This window comes from Rhincodon typus, chromosome 13 (assembly GCF_021869965.1).
Source record: "Rhincodon typus isolate 14 chromosome 13, sRhiTyp1.1, whole genome shotgun sequence".
Lineage (NCBI taxonomy): Eukaryota > Metazoa > Chordata > Chondrichthyes > Orectolobiformes > Rhincodontidae > Rhincodon > Rhincodon typus.
The window spans coordinates 37,808,705-37,825,705 of record NC_063344.1 but is presented as its reverse complement, the minus strand read 5'-3'; the positions used below and the strand labels follow the sequence as shown (position 1 = coordinate 37,825,705).

The window sequence follows — 17,001 nt, the reverse complement described above, 5'->3', positions numbered from 1 at the left end:
AAAAAAAAAAAAAAAAAAAAAAAAAAAAAAAAAAAAAAAAATCGCAGAATTCCCTCCCTTATGGCATTGTGGGTGTACCTGCAGTACATGGACTGCAGCAGTTCAAGAAGGCAGCTCACCATCACCTTCTAAAAAGACAACTAAGAATAAGAAATAAGTGCTGGCCAGCCAGCAATGCTCATGTCAGGCAAGTTAAAAAAAAAGCTTGATGGGCCATGTGGCCAACTTCTGTTCCTAGTTCATATATTTGAGTGTTCCTGAAGTTGCTTGGATTTGTCCTGGCCAAAATTCATCAAAATGACCATCTATCACCTTGATATCCATGTTATCTACTTATAAATCCAGTGGAACTTCTGTATTCTTGTTCAAGGTAACCATTTTAATCCCAGTTTGCAGAAGATGCTTGTGCTTTTACTACACTGGTGCAGTACTTTTACTGCACTGGTATGCATCAAATTGTTTCCAATGATTTGTGACTGGTTTCCACAGTGGACCACTTACTTCACAGGTACAGTACAGGTGACAGCTTGTGATATCAAATACTAGAATAAATGTATTAACCACTATGTTTGCATTAGACTTCTGTATCCAAATGTGTTTTGCTTGCTCTTGGTCTTTCTGAGATGCACTGATATCCAAGATTGTCTTCTTCCTTTGGTCATAGTGCTGCAGAATACAAGTTTCTGCCAACAACGTTGGTTGGAGTGATTCACCACGAGTTGATTGTCCTCTGACATTTCCTTAACACATTTCCTTAAGATTCTCCTAAAGACAATGCTTCAAAAGTTTGTCACAGATGGTGCAAAGACGTTTCTGCTGATCTTGTGTGTCTTGGGTGGGGGGCATGTGTTCTACATCTTTGCCTGTGTTGTAACGGATCCCATATGCTATATAAATAGCGCCAAAAACAAGAGTTGATCCGTCCTACACTCATCTGGTAATTCTTGTTTCCTTCACGAAATGTACTGCCTAGTTCTTGTTTCCTTCACGAAAGGTACTGCCTAGTCTAACTACTTGCGCATATGCAGGTCTCTGACGTACTCCATGCTGCAATCTTCTTGTTTGGTTGTGTCTATTGTAACCTCTGATTACACCTTTGGACAGGGGCCCCCATCTTCACTCCCGAAGGTCACTCACGGGCCGACTCACCACCCCCCCCCCCCGAGTTACTCACGGGCCGATCCTGAAGGTTCTGCTCAGCTGCAAACACCAGCTCAAGACATGCGCCGCCATCTTACTCCCAGAATGCACAACGTCACTGGTAGCCAGGCAACCGGCCGCCAGTGCAGCTCATTGGTCAATATTAACTCGTTTCTACTCATTGCCAATGTGTCAAGATTGGAAACGTAAGGTTAGATGAAAAGAGATCGATCCTGTACATTATCCGAAATAAATAATCTTGTCATTTCAGCTAGTTTATGCAACCAAAGGAAGCACGCTCTCGATGTCTGTAATACAATAAAACACTGTACGGATGTTTCAATCTGAAACGGAAACAGAAAATACGATATTAATGTCAACAACATTCACTTCACCCTTTCACAAAGCGCTAGAACATGTTGACAGAAATTTATAAAGAATCTGATTTGAAAGTTTGTTGACTATTCGCTGCACAATGTGTTATAGTGAGAAATGATTCTGAATCCTCTCCCCATCCTGCCATGGTCAAAAATGGCGCCTACAGGCTTCCGTCTCATGTGATCGCCAGGGCAACCCGGGGAGTATCAAAGATGGCGCAAACCGGCCTTCCGTTTCGGTGACGAAAGCGTCCAGGGACTATCAAAGATGGCGCTAGCCTGCATCCGTTCTGTGACCCCTGGGGCAACCAAGGAGTATCAAAGATGGCGGTGCTAAGTGTGTTGAGGTCTGTGGCTGCTCTTGTGGCGCGGCGACCTTCTCACAAACTGCAGTATTTGGCTGGAAGTTCCTTGCTCAAGGCCTTTCCTGCAACTGCTAAAGGTATGGCTAGCCCTAACCGGCTCTTAGTTCAGCTTGGTCGTCTGTGTTAGGAAACCGATTGACCTTGTGAAGTGCATCAGGATACGACAAAAACTTACATTTATGTAGCGAACTGGGGAATAACTTGCTCAAGGTGTGTTATAAGGCCAGTTTTGACGTTCAGCCCATAAGTGGGTGCTGTGTTAGTACAGGTGGCAAGAGCTTGATCAGAGTTTGCTTCATTAGTGTCTCACAGGAGGAAAAGGAGCGATGTACGAAAATAGAGGTAAGATGGATCTTTCAGATTTTTGGCCGTACTTTTAGATGCTAGGTCCTTTTATGTAGAGTGAATAACATTCGGAATACTCAAGAGGCTAGAATTAGAGGAATATAAACATCTCGGAAGGGTCTCGGGTTGGAAGAATTTGCAAATGATGTCGTGGATAAATTTAAAATTAAGATGCAATTGGAAGCTGCCCAAAGCGTATGAATGTTGGTTCGCTACATAAATGTAAGTTTTTGTTGTATCCTGATGCACTTCACAAGGTCAATCGGTTCCCTGACACAGACGACCAATTGGTGATGGTTGAATGGGACCTGGAGTGAGTTGAGACAGAAGCAGAAGAGTTTTGACTTAGCGGAAATTTACAGAGTAATATGTGTGAGGCTAACCTGACAAGTAACAGTCAACACAATCAGAAATTGCTGGAGAAACTCAGCAGGTCTGGCAGCATCAATGGAGAGAGAAATGAAGTTAATGTTTCAAATCCAGTGATCCTTTTTCAGAACTGAACAGTCAAGACTTGTAAGAAGACTTTGTAACAGTCTCTATCACAAGAAACAAAGTATTTGACAAACTAATAGGACTAAAGGCAGTCAAGTTGCCAGGCCTGCATCCAAGGATTTTATAAGATGTACCTTCAGAGATAGGGGAGGCATTGGTCAAAATATTCCAGAACGTTCTGGATTCTGTGAGGGTTCCAACAGATTGGAAAATAATTGTGATGCTCCTGTTCAAAAAGGAAAGAGAGTATAAGCTAGTTAGCCTAATACCTGTCGTTGGAAAAATGCTAGAATCCATTATTAAGGGAGAAATAGCAGAAATTGAGAATAGCTGAACACAATCAAGCAACAAATCTGATATTATCTCATGAATGATCAAAATAAAATGAATTGACAATGAAAGCCCTAGAAATAAATATTTTTGAACAAAACTCTGAAAATTTAAATTTAACTATAATAATGCAGTTACCATCCAAATACCTAAGTCCTGTGGAACAAAATAAGAAAGAGTATTTAATACATCCTGAATGTGCAAAGGGAGCAACTTGCCTTTATTAAGAAAGTACATTTTTAAAGAATTTCTTATGTAGATATTTTTAATCATCTATTCAGATGAGTTATGCCATACCTCTGGAGCAGGTGGAATGTGAACCCAGCATTCCGTTCTTTATTTTTAGAAAAATCAACCTGTTCAGATGTTATCATACAGTATGGAGCGGGTCAGATTTGAACCCAGGTATCCTAGCTCAGAGGTAGGACATTACCAATGTGCCCCAGGGGCCCTTTATTCTTATATTTACAGAGCCATTACAAGGCACTTTGTGATGAGGGAGAACTTTGGTTTTTGCATGTCCCTTAAAATAAATTCTGTTTTTGTAAGAGCTTATGTCTGAGATACTTTTCCTTTTTACCCATTCTGACTTTGTGTAAAGCTGCCTTACTGTTTCTTCATTAAGGTGGCATGGTGGCTCAGTGGTTAGCATTCCTATCCCAAGTCCCAGGGACCAAGGTTTGATTCCACCCTCAGGCGACTGTTTGTGTGGCGTTTGCACATTCTCCTTGTGTCTGCATGGGTTTTCTCCTACAGTCTCAAGATGTGCAGGTTAGGTGGATTGGCGTGCTAAATTGCCCATAGTGTCCAGGGATGTGTAGGTTAGGTGGATTAGCCATGAGGAATGCAGGGTCATAGGGTAGGGATGTGGGTCTGGTAGGGATGCTCTTTGGAGGGTCAATGTGTTTCGATAGGCTGATTGGCCTCCTTCTGCACTACAGTGAATCTTTGTTCTATGTTCTGTGAATCTGTGATATTTCGAACAGTACGATTCTCTCCACGGACAGTCTCCTGAGTTCTGCCTGAGCATATGTCTCCAGAATGCTTCTAATACAAGGTGAAAGTCAGTCTGATTTTAACTTGTGTAGTAGACATTGTGGAAGTGTACTTTTCTTTCCTGTTAACTATTAATTCACAAGTTAAGGGAACCTGGTTGGAAAATTGGGCAGGAGCCTACAGTGCAGGGTTTTTATCCACATTTATATTTATCCCTTTTATTTTGGTGTTATGCACCTCCATTTTTTTGTTGTTGACTCCTGTTTTTAAATTAGGCTAATACACATTATAGCAGTTCCGAGGAAGGGTCACTGGACCCTAAACATTATCTCTAATTTTTTCTTCACAGATGCTGCCAGACCTGCTGAGCTTTTCCAGCAACTTCTGTTTTTGTTAGATGTTATAGCAGTCCTGGTATGTTAGCCTATTTCCCACTGTTTTGTCATCTTATCTAAAGAAAATAGGTGTCCATACTGGGGTACACTACCAAATGGAAAATCTGTGTAATTATGATAAATCTGCCGTGCAAACTTGAGTGTAGATAGTGTCCTTAACATGAGCCTTGTTTTGAATCATTGGAGTATAAACAGGAATCATGAGAGAAAATCTGGCCCAGTAGTTCCTTTATAGCTCTGAAAGTTGTTTTCATTGAAAGTCCATAAAATAGGTAGTAATAAAGTCAAAATGCTTTGTGCTAGATGTGTAATTTTTAAATCATATAGTTTCTGTTGTTTTGAACAAAAATACATTATTTTGCATTCAGCCTGTCTTCCAAATCATACAACAGTCTGGATTTGAATAACAATTTTGATGATATCCCACAGTTACATGTGAAAATAAAGTTTGCATTGGAAAACAAATCTGATAAAACCTGAGTAGCAATACTGTTCAGTGAATTTAATATATATTTAAAGTTCTATTTTTGTAAGCACTAAATGTTAAATCACACAGTTTATATTTACAGCACCAACTTATCATAGTGCTTCTCATACAATGGAATGTCCCAAGATGCTTAACGAGCATTATAAGTCATGTGAGATATTGAGGCAGCTTTTCCAGGCAGTGGAAAGAAGGGAGATCTGTGTTTGTGATAAGATTCTGGGTTTGGCAGCGGTGGGGGGGTGGTGGTGTGGGGTTGGTCAGGTCATGGTATGGGTTGAGGTGCCAGATCCCTGGCTGTCTGATCCTGCAGAGTGGTGAGTGGGCGGATGTCCAGTCTCTGTAGGTATCCGTCTAGAGTTAAATGATGTATTTAATAGTTTAACTTTCCCTAAGTAACTATTCATTGGAACCATCAAAAATCTCCAAGTTTTAAGGCATAGAAGATTTGCTCAAAGGAAAATTCAATTTTCTGGGCAATTCCTTAGGAGTCTGCTTTGATGGAGATTCTTCAGGGTCCCCCGTATAACTCATGTCAGTGCTGCAATAATGACTGTCTGGCCAGCAGAAATGCTACCCCAACAGGTCTGTTGACCAGAAGTTTGGTCAAACATAGATTTTAAAGGAGGAAAGTAAGATAGAGAGGTGTTGAGGAGTATTCCAGAGTGCTGAGGCACTTGAAGGTATGGCCACTAATGGTGGAGTAATTAAAACTGGACATGTGCATCTCAGGATCAGATGTGATACCAAGGTTATGAACAAACTGGCTTAAAATTGACTTGCTGCCATGAGAGAAATGTAGTCAGTAGTTGAGGAATTGAGTTTGAGGTGGACCCCAATAACGATGACTTAAGCCTTCCCAATATTTAATTTGAACAAATTTTTGCTTATCCAGTATTGAATGTCAGATGAGCACTCTGATAATTTATCAACAGTGGAGTCATCCTGAAATGCAGTGGTGTTGTAGCTAATATATATTTATTTTCTGTTACCTGAAAATGTTGTGTTGGTTTGTTTTATTCTAGTTGCAGTCCGTCATGGTAGTCATGGAAAACAGATGTTTGTTATCAAGTCCAGTCAATATTATGATACTCGCTTTCTGCGTCTCTTGGTATGTACCAAAGTTGCATCTGAATTCAGGCCAATTGATCTACAAGCATGGAAAAGATATTCTGCCAGAGATTGAATGTGATAAAGTATATAATTCAAATATAAAGCCATTGGTTAGCAATCAGCATTGATAAATAATAACATCTCAATTCCAATTATCTATTCAATTGGAATGTGTGAATGTACTGGAGGTCCAATTATCTTTGTACAAAGAAGGACAAATGTGTTGAGCATATTTGTTGTCTTTGATGTAAAGCTTTAGAAATCATTAATGAAAAAGTATTAATGACTTTTCTACCTTTAAGAAATAAGTATACACTTTATTTTTAGTGCTATATAAATCTAAAACCAAATATATATAATTATTCATTTTGTTCTCTACTTACCAAGTCTGCGTGACACTGGCGACTGCCCATTATCTGCCAATGCCTTAAATAGAGTTGTAGTTTGATACTGCTAGTCATTTACAGCCCATCAAATGGGCATCTGAGAGGCAGGTGCAATATTTAGACTTGATTTTCTTCATTTGGAAGAACACTGTCTCACAAGACTATGTGGAATGAAAGTAAACCTTCATTTTAAAAGCACAGCATGAGAGGAGTGAGTATTTTCTCTTTTTACTAAGTCTGCAAAAATCGCTGTCCCTTGATCTGACTTTCAACTCAATACCATTTGCATAGTAATTATCTCCATATCAACTCCACTGCTGTGTAAATCAAACACGTCATGGAATTTGGTAGCCTACTCACTCCCAGTTTCTACTTAAAGGAATGGAATTGAGACAAACGTGATGATTTGTTGCATCAAATCCAATTCCTGAAATCACCTCTTGAATTCCTCTGCCAACGTTTTTAGGTATGCACAAACATGTATGGATAGAACCATTTTTCTTTATCTTTGATTTTTTTTTTTCCCTAGTATTTTGTAAAGATTCAAGGTGTTGCAATGTTTTGTTCTTTAAGTGGGAGGACCATAGGCCCAGTTTCAGTTTGAATACATTCACAGCACTTACGTGCTAAATTTCTGTCCTTTTCCTGCAGTTAACAGTTCAGTTTATTCAGTTTTGACATTTCTGTAAGGAGCCCAAAGTCGAGCAACCACTATTTCATCTGTCAATTCGCTGCATGCTTTGTTCCTTGATTTCAAGCATCAGATCAAAAAATCTTTTCAGGACCTTCCCCCTGACTTAATCATCTCATATTAGCACGGAGGATTAGTTTGCCATGGGGCTCTGCTCAAATTGAGTTTACAATATTAACAACTTCCATTATGTGAGAGAAAACCATAATTTAGTTCGCTAATGCTTGCTTTATGTCACAGTAGTAATTGACAAACGAGCAAAATGAAGATCACTTCTGCAAATGCAACAAAACCTGCATTTTCACCAAGCATGGCTGGTGCAACATCAGTTGTGATGGAAACCAGTGTCTTGATTGGACTCTTTTTCTCAAACATGTATCTTTTGAAATTTTTGCAGATATCCTCACCTTTTGTTCGCTCTCAGGAGCGCAAGGGTGGGAGGATCATCTTTAATTGTTATGTCCTTAAAATGTCCATGAACACAAGTTCAAGCAGCTGCACTATGTCGGTTGTAGTGATGTATTCATCCAAATGCAGTGAGAAGCATACACAGTCCTTATGGTTATGCTATAGTTGCTGAAAGATGCCTTTGAATAAAGGGCCCATTTGTCTTGCAACCGTGGAAGCACCTAGTGACATGCTTTGGATTTCTGTTATTATTCTGTATTTTTAATGTCTTTGAATAAAGTCATTGGCCACAGTGATAGCTTCTTTAATTACTTTGCCACCTGCAAATTATATTTTGTTTTGCCAGAAAATAGCAAATGTGAAATGATGCATCAGTGCAGATCTTAACTTTTGCTACTTGAATAGGAAAAATAACTGTTGATGTTTCAAAGTGGCTTCAGCTCATGAACTTTATTTGTCCAAAGTATGCTGTTCAAGCAAAAACTGTCCTTGAATTTACTATGCATCGTTGTGGTGTCATTCCACATTCCTCTTTTCACTTACTGATATGCTTCGGTTGCATTTAAGGCAAATGCTCTTATCTTTTACAGTTGTGAACTAAATTCATTTTTCCATACTGTGTGGAAGTTGTACATTTGTAATATCTTTTTAGATGGTTCAAGATCAATCATCGTATGTTCCTGGTTAACAAGAATGAGTTTTTTTAGCGAAGATAAAAAGCAACATAGCACTAAATACTAACCTACAACTGAGAGCACACCTGGAGTTAGAGATGTGCATAACACATGATAAATAACAGTGTAAAGGCTTTTTTTTTTTTTTAAAACCAGGTTTTACAATTTGTTAACCATGAATATAAATTCTGCCCATGCAACCAGTGAGTTTTAAATAAAGGTCTGAAAGCTGCTTTCCTCTGCACTTGCTTCACCTCATGGCCTGTGACACCAGGCTGTCACTGGGCAAGCTGCAGAAAGGTCACTAGATCCACACTGCTGGAATATCTGGAATGTTGTTGGCTGCTTCCAAGTGTAGAGGCACAGAAGTAATTTCTGTGGTCTTGATTTGTATCCAAGATTCTGGGTTGGCTTCTTATGTCTCAGACATTAGACGTGAGACATGGTAACATTTCCCATAATTTTTCTTTGTCGTGCACAGATATGAGCTCAGTGCATGGCAATGGCTTCCAGAGGTGGAAGTCATGCAGTGGCATGATGATTGACACATACACATCACTTAAAAGGAATGTAGGTGGTGTTTGAAGGACTGAGATTGACTGTCCAACATTGTGATTGACCAATTGATTGTGTGTTGGAGACCATGGCAGTACAGACTTCAGCAGTGCAGGACAGAACCCTAAGTCCTAAACTTCATGGAGCCTAACCCGTGAGGACTGATCAACTAAATATTATATCAATAAAGGCAGGTTAAACCATTACATCTATCTTATTCCACTTAAGTTGTTATTTAGAAGCTTATTTGTGTTAATAGAAATATTCGCAAGTCCAAACCCCCTCAACATTGTGTGTGTACAGCTTTAAACACACAATGACATTGCACTGATAAATTTTCAATTCTTTCCGCAGACATTCTACACTTTATTAACTGGAATACCAGTTGCTGTTTTCATCACTTTTGTGAATATTTTTATTGGTAAGTATTTTGCAGTGGTAATTATAAATGATGCAAAAAGATTATTTTTAATGAATGGTGTAAGTCAATTGACATTGAAAATAAAATGACCTAAAATTAAAATGATCTAAAATTACTGCATTTTGGTTTAAAACCTATCTAGGTCATTAATATTCTTTAGAGAAAGATATAGGCTGTCCTTGTGTATTTGGTGTGACCCTAGACTCAATGCAGTATAATTGACACTTAGTTGCCCTCTGAAATAGTCAGAAATCTGATCAGCTGTATCAAATTTCTCTGTCTAAAAAGAACAAAACTGGATGAACCACCTGACATTGACCAAGGAATCAGGCACCCCCAGCCGAGTCAATCCTGCAAAGTGGTCATCACTGATACCTGGAGACTTGTGTTAGAGCTGTCTAACAGAGTATCCATCTGGGAACCAAATCGTAGTTCCTTCACTGCTGTTGAGTCAAACTCCCTCCTTAACAGCTCTGTGGATGTTTCTGAATCTCAGAAGTTGTAATTCAAGGTGTACGTCACTAACTTCGAGGAGAGTTGGGTGTAGACAATAAATGCTGACTTTGACAGCAATGCACACAACACATAAACAAATAAAGAGACGTGTTCTGTAAATCGTAACTCGGCATTCAAGTGATCAGTTTCCTATTGTATTTATTTTGTAGAAGATTAAATTTGCCTTCAATAAATCTGGTTAGCACTGCTGCCTCACAGCGCCAGGGACCCGGGTTCGATTCCACCCTTGGGCGACTGTCTGTGTGGAGTTTGCACGTTCTCCCTGTGTCTACGTGGGTTTCCTCCAGGTGCTCCGGTTTCCTCCCACAGTCCAAAGATGTGCAGGCTAGGTGGATTGGCCATGCTAAATTGCCCATAGTGACCAGGGATGTGTAGATTAGGTGGGTTATAGGGGGATGGGTCTGGGTGGGATGCTCTTGAGGTTTGGTGTGGACCGGTTGAGCCAAAGGGCCTGTTTCCACACTGTAGGGATTCTAGGATTATATTCAACTAAAATATAAATGTTATGAACTAGCAATTTAAAACATAATGATTACCAGTTCACCTATACATTCAGCAATGTATAGCCGAAGAGATAGGAGGCATTAGTGGTGATCTTTCAGGAATCACTGGAGTCAGGGAGAGACCAGAGGACTGGAAAATTGCTCATGTAATTCCTCCTATTTAAGAAGGGAATAAAGCAAAAGCTGGGAAATTACAGGCTAATTAGCCTGACCTCAGTCGTTGATAAGATTTTGGAGTCCATTGTGAAGGATGAGATTTCTGAATACTCAGAAGTGCGTGGTAAAATAGGGTGAAGTCAGCATGGTTTCATCAAGAGGAGGTCATTCCTGACAAGTCTGTTGGAATTCTTTGAGGAGGTAACTAGCAGGTTAGACCAAGGAGAGCCAATGGATGGTATCTGCCTGGGTTTCCAGAAGGCCTTTGACAAGTTGCCACACAGGAGGCTACTGAGTAAGATAAGGGACCGTTGTGTTAGAGGCAAGTATTAGCATGGATAGAAGATTGGCTGTCTGGCAGAAAGCAGAGACTGGAGTTAAGAGTCTTTCTCAGGATGGAAACTGGTGACTAGTGGTGTTCCACAAGGGTCAGTGTTGGGACCACAACTTTTTACTTTATACAGGTAGTTCAGCTGTAACGCATGTTTCGTTAATGCGAATTGGGTGTAATGTGATTGATGAATAGTGGATGCTGTTTGGATAATGCAAATTTTCTGTTGTACAGGTATAGCGATTTCCCTATAACGCGATTTTCTGTGGCAGTTTTCTATAGTGCGAGGTCATGCAAGAATGCAACTATTGTGTCATAGGAGAACTACCTGTACATTAATGATCTAGGTGAAGGAACTGAGAGCATTCTGGTTAAGTTTGCCGATGAAACAAAGATAGGTAGAGGGACAGGTAATATTGAGGAGGCAGGGAGACTGCAGAAGGATTTAGACAGGTTAGGAGAGTGGGCAAAGAAGTGGCAGATGGAATACAATGTGGGAAAGTGTGAGGTTGTGCACTTTGGTAGGAATAATAGAGGCATGGGCTATTTTCTAAATGGGGAGAAAAATTAAGAAATCTGAAGTAAAAAGGGAATTGGGAGTCCTAGTCCAGGTTTCTGTTGAGGTAAACTTGTAGGTTGAGTCGGTAGTTAAGAAGGCCAATACAATGTCAGCATTTGTTTTGCGAGGACTATAATATAAAAGCAGAGATGTACTTCTGAGGCTTTATAAAGCTCTGGTCAGACCACATTTAGATTATTGTGTGCAGTTTTGGGCCTGATACCTCAAGAAGGATGTATTGGCCCTGAATGGGTCCAGAGGACGTTCACAAGAATGATCCCAGGAATGAAAAGCTTAACATATGAGGAACGTTTGAGGACTCTGGGTGTATACTCGATGGAATTTAGAAGGATTGGGCGGGGGGATCTAATTAAAACGTGCAGAATACTGAGCAGCCTGATAGAGTGGAGGTTGGGAAGATGTTTTCATCGGTAAGAGAGACTAGGACACAAGGGCACAGCCTTAGAGTTAAGGGAGAACCCTTTAGAACAGAAATAAGGAGAAACTTCTTCAGCCAGAGAGAGATGAGTCTATGGAATTCATTGCCACAGAAGGCTGTGAAAGCCAGGTCACTAGTATATTTAAGATGGAGATAGACAGGTTCTTGATTGTTAAGGGGAGAAGGCGGGAGAATGGGTTTGAGAAACATATCAGCCATTCTTGAATGGCAGAACAGATCCGATGGGCCAAATGGCCTAATTTCTGCTCCTATGTCTTATGGAGATAGACAAACAGGAGGCTGGAAGAACACAGCAGGCCAGGCAGCATCTGGAGGAAAGGAGCAGTTAACGTTTCATATATTATCCTTCTTCAGGACTGCCTGAAATGTTGACTGCACCTTGGATTCCAGCATCTGCGTTTTTATTTGTCTCTTATGTAGTTAGACATTCACATTTTTATTCCATATTGTGGCAATCTTAATTCTCAAATATTATGACTCTTGGAAGAGAATAAACAGCTTTTCTAAAAATATATCTCTGGTGTTGCATTTCTCAGGTGAGGCTGAGCTTGCAGAGATTCCTGAAGGTTATGTCCCAGAGCACTGGGAATACTACAAGGTACAGTAAGCTTCTTAGTAATCATATTAAACTAATGCACTGGGTGTCAACAATGAATTGCAATATTTCCTCAGCACCATTTAGATACACATTAATTCATTGGTAGTTTCAATTAGGATTCCAATTGAAGACATACTCTTTGTTAACTTGTGTATTGAGGACTAGCGACTGCTTGCATCTGAAGTGAAATACCATGTGGGGAGGTTAAGTAACGTGGTGGGGGAAATATTTAAACCAGTATGGCTTGGGGATAGGAAGTCTGCACTTGCAGCTATAGAAGGAGAACCGAATTAATAAGCTTTTGGTGTAGAAATAAATGGTCTTAACTGAAATAAATAGATGAAAAGTATTATTGGAGAAGAAAGGCAAATAAAGTCTTTGAGCTACTGAGAGCCGAAAACACTGCATGGATAGGATAAGAAATACCAGGAAGTTAAAAGGAAGAAATAAATAAAGATCAATTTTCATAATAAATAGTCATGCCTGAATGGCATACTTGTGATTTGAAAACAAAATTGGGAATTGCACAGAATCACAGAAGTATTATGATGCAAAAGGAGGCCACTTCAGTTGATTGTGCCTACACCAGCTCATTAAATGACATCTGTACCGAGTGCCAACCTCCTGCTTTTTCTTCATACTCTTTCACATTATATTTATCCAAGTGATCATCCAGTGTTCTCTTGAATGTCTCAATTGAACCTGACTCCTCCACACCCTAACTGTATGTGTATCCTTACTTCATCTGTATTTCTTTTGGATCAGAAATTGGCTAGCTGCAAGAAGACAGAGGGTGGTGGTTGATGGGAAATGTTCATCCTGGAGTTCAGTTACTAGTGGTGTACCTCAAGGATCTGTTTTGGGGCCACTGCTGTTTGTCATTTTTATAAATGACCTGGATGAGGGCGTAGAAGGATGGGCTAGTAAATTTGCGGATGACACCAAAGTCGGTGGAGTTGTGGATAGTGCGGAAGGATGTTGCAGGTTACAGAGGGACATAGATAAGCTGCAGAGCTGGGCTGAGAGGTGGCAAATGGAGTTTAATGCAGAAAAGTGTGAGGTGATTCACTTTGGAAGGAGTAACAGGAATACAGAGTACTGGGCTAATGGTAAGATTCTTGGTAGTGTGGATGAGCAGAGAGATCTTGGTGTCCATGTGCATAGATCCCTGAAAGTTGCCACCCACGTTGATAGGGTTGTTAAGAAGGCGTACGGTGTGTTAGGTTTTATTGGTAGAGGGATTGAGTTTCGGAGCCATGAGGTCATGTTGCAGCTGTACAAAACTCTGGTGCAGCCGCACTTGGAGTATCGTGTACAGTTCTGGTCACCGCATTATAGGAAGGATATGGAAGCATTGGAAAGGGTGCAGAGGAGATTTACCAGGATGTTGCCTGGTATGGAGGGAAGGTCTTGTGAGGAAAGGCCGAGGGACTTGAGGCTGTTACATAGAACATAGAACATTACAGCGCAGTACAGGCCCTTCGGCCCTCGATGTTGCGCCGACCTGTGAAACCAATCTGAAGCCCATCTAACCTAAACTATTCCATTATCATTGTTTTCATTAGAGAGAAGAAGGTTAAGAGGTGACTTAATAGAGACATACAAGATGATCAGAGGATTAGATAGGGTGGACAGTGGGAACTTTTTTCCTCGGATGGTGATGGCTAGCACGAAGGGACATAGCTTTAAATTGAAGGGTGATAGATATAGGACAGATGTCAGAGGTAGGTTCTTTACTCTGAGAGTAGTAAGGGCGTGGAATGCCCTGCCTGCAAAAGTAGTAGACTCGCCAACTTTAAGGGCATTTAAATGGTCATTGGATAAACATATGGATGATAATGGAATAGTGTAGGTTAGATGGGCTTCAGATTGGTTTCACAGGTCGGCGCAACATCGAGGGCCGAAGGCCCTGTACTGCGCTGTAATGTTCTATGTGCTATGTTCTTTGGCAGATCATTTGAAATCAATACCCGCTTGTTCTTGTTCCTTTTATAAGCAGGATCATTTTCTCACTACCTGCTCTATTCAGCTCACTCATGATTTTGAAAACTTCTACCAGATCTCCTCTTAGTCTTCTTCGCTTCAGAACCATCCCAACTTCTTCCATCAATCCTTATAACAGAAGTTTCTCATCCCTATAGCCATTTTTGTAGACCTTTTCTGTACTGTTTCCAATGCATTCACATCCTTCCTATAATGTGGCACCCATAAATGTGGCATAGAGAAATGTAACTGCTTCCACAACCAACTATAAACCACAACAACTACTGAAAGTGCAACCTATTTTATATTGTTTTTCATTATTCTTCCTACTAAAATGCATCATGTCACATTTCTTTCCATTGAAACTCATGTGGCACCAATGTGCTCACTCCATTAACTTGTCTGTCTCTTTCTGGAGTTGTACACTATCTTCCTCACAGTTTACGATTCTTCCAAGTTTTTTATCATCTGCAGACTTTCATATTGCCCCCTGCACACCAAGATCACAGGTGGCACAATGACTCAGTGGTTAGCACTGCTGCCTCACAGCATCAGGGGCCCAGGTTCGATTCCAGTCTCAGATGACTCTTTTGTGGAGTTTGCACGTTCTCCCTGTGTCTGCGTGAGTTTTCTCTGGGTGTCCCAGTTTACTCCACAGTCCAAAGATGTACGAGTTAGGTGGATTGACTGTGCTAAATTGCCCTGTAGTGTCCATGGATGTGTAGATTAGCCATGGTTACAGGGTATGACAGGGATCTGGGTGTGATGTTCAGAGGGTTGATGCTGACTCGATGGGATGAATGGACTGTTTTCACACTGTAGGGATTTCATCATCTATGGCTCCAATACTGACCCCTGGGGAACATTACAAACCTTCCTCCAGCCTGAAAAATATCCATTGACTGTTACTCTCTGTTTCCTATCACTCAGCAAATTTGGAAGTAATAACTGTGGAGAGTTTCATGGGTGAATTGGGGATGTTTTTATTAAAGCTCCCTGTGGTATTTTTCTGGTAACATCCTTGTCTCTGTGTTTAAAAAGTTGAAAATTGAAACCCTACCATAACTTGAGTGCATATCCTAGATGCTTCAGTGTTGAAGAAGTACTGCAATGTAGGAGATGCCGTCTTTTAGATGAATCATTAAAGAGTCTGTCAGTATTGCACCGAAGTGTCACCCTAGATGTATGTGCTGAAGTCTCTGGAGTGGGTCTTGAATCTTAAGAGGTGACAGTGCTACTACTGAGCTGGCACTAAACCTGACTAAGGCTTGTCTGTTGGAAATGATTAAGCAAAAGTATAAATGCTGGCTGTGAGGAAAAATGATAAAATAAATGATTTCTTCCTTCATACTTTGTAAATTCTGCAGAAGATGCGAGCTGCATGTGTTAGGCACCTTTTTGTTAGTAATCTCATGTCTAGTTACACTGTTTTCTATTTACAGCATCCCATAACAAGATGGATTTCAAAATATCTTTACGACCCACCTGAGAAGGGTTATGAGAAAATGATGGCCCTTATTTCTGTTGAAGCAGAGAAAGCAGACCTGAGGTAACTTATTGCAAATCTATACATATTTATAGTTAAGCAATCCAAACAATGCCGTTAAAAGCTGTATATTTCAAAATATATACTAAAATGGAAAATTTCATGTGTAAAAAAAGACAGGTGGTGTCAATTTGCCAAGCATCCACCTTCATGTATCACAGGCCTTTTTAAAGATAAGACAAATGTAACCTCAAAAAAAATGACTGATGCTGCTAGTTTGTAGAATTTAAAACAACTGATACAGCTGAGGTCTCTCATTTACATCTTCTATTCTTGTCAACTCTGATTTATTTGACATAGCCCGTTGTCTTTCAATTTGCATCTTTTATATTAGTTTAGGAGAGGAAGAAATGTGAGCAAAAAAAAGCACTGTTATGAAGAGACAGATTTCATAAATCAGGCTCATCAGAAGTTGTATACTAGATTGTTTTAAACTCTTGGGTGATCCTAAAAAGGCAGTTAGTAGAAGTTATCGCAAAATAGACTTCCACGTCAGTTGCCGGTTGAGTGAAATTAATGTTAATTAAGGCCTCAAAGAAAATATTCTACTCATAGTCTTGGTGAAAACATGATTCTGAAGATTGGGGATTACAAGTTTTTGGTAGACTGGGAATGGATTACTACTTTTAGATATACTTTATAGTTCCAGATTTGTTTAAACTGTTTGCATTATTAATTTCAGTTTTGCTTTCTTAATTATAGGCTGAAACAACTTGAGGTTCGTCGTCTTATGAGGGAGCGAGGTGATGGTGCTTGGTATCAATATGAAACTCTGGACAAAAATTTGATCGATAATTCTCAAAAGTCAAACCCAGATTATTAGGAAGACAAAGATTGCTTGGGTGTGCTAATTATTAATACGTAGTATGTGAAAACATGTTGTTTAATAAACTATATCATGTCAATATTCTTTTGACCAAGTTTCTTATTTTAGTTGAAATATTCCTTTTTTAATCAAACTTATCATCTTTTTTAAGTGGCACAGTTCATAGACTGTTTAGTCATTGATATTCCCTCCTGCAGTTGTCTATGTAGTGAGTTTCTTGTTTTAGTCAGGTCATGAGTGACATATTTAATGATGAAGTGTTTCTCTGCAATGATAGGATAATGAAAAACACTTTCTAAGATCTGTTTTTTTTTTCTCTTACTCTCAGTGATCATTTTAAGCATTTCC

General features: G+C 39.8%; 2 protein-coding genes across 2 annotated transcripts in view; both read left to right on the top strand.

Annotated features, from left to right (window-relative positions):
* usp13 (ubiquitin specific peptidase 13) overlaps nucleotides 1–17,001 on the top strand; it is a 141,865-nt gene that overhangs the window by 2,537 nt on the left and 122,327 nt on the right. The gene's annotated exons all lie outside the window — the stretch shown is intronic.
* Nucleotides 1,784–16,734, top strand: ndufb5 (NADH:ubiquinone oxidoreductase subunit B5). The gene is made up of 6 exons (XM_020523328.2): nucleotides 1,784–1,959; nucleotides 5,953–6,038; nucleotides 9,109–9,175; nucleotides 12,237–12,298; nucleotides 15,724–15,830; nucleotides 16,530–16,734. Exons 1-6 carry the CDS (start codon nucleotides 1,842–1,844, stop codon nucleotides 16,648–16,650), a joined length of 561 nt encoding a protein of 186 aa, XP_020378917.1. The 5' UTR covers nucleotides 1,784–1,841; the 3' UTR covers nucleotides 16,651–16,734.

Excerpts from the sequence above, each read along its gene's own strand:
- ndufb5 (XM_020523328.2), top strand. The coding sequence starts at position 1,842 with ATGGCGGTGCTAAGTGTGTTGAGGTCTGTGGCTGCTCTTGTGGCGCGG. Across the intron at positions 9,176-12,236 it reads TTTTGTGAATATTTTTATTG|GTGAGGCTGAGCTTGCAGAG; the intron begins GTAAGTATTTTG and ends TGCATTTCTCAG. Across the intron at positions 15,831-16,529 it reads GCAGAGAAAGCAGACCTGAG|GCTGAAACAACTTGAGGTTC; the intron begins GTAACTTATTGC and ends TCTTAATTATAG.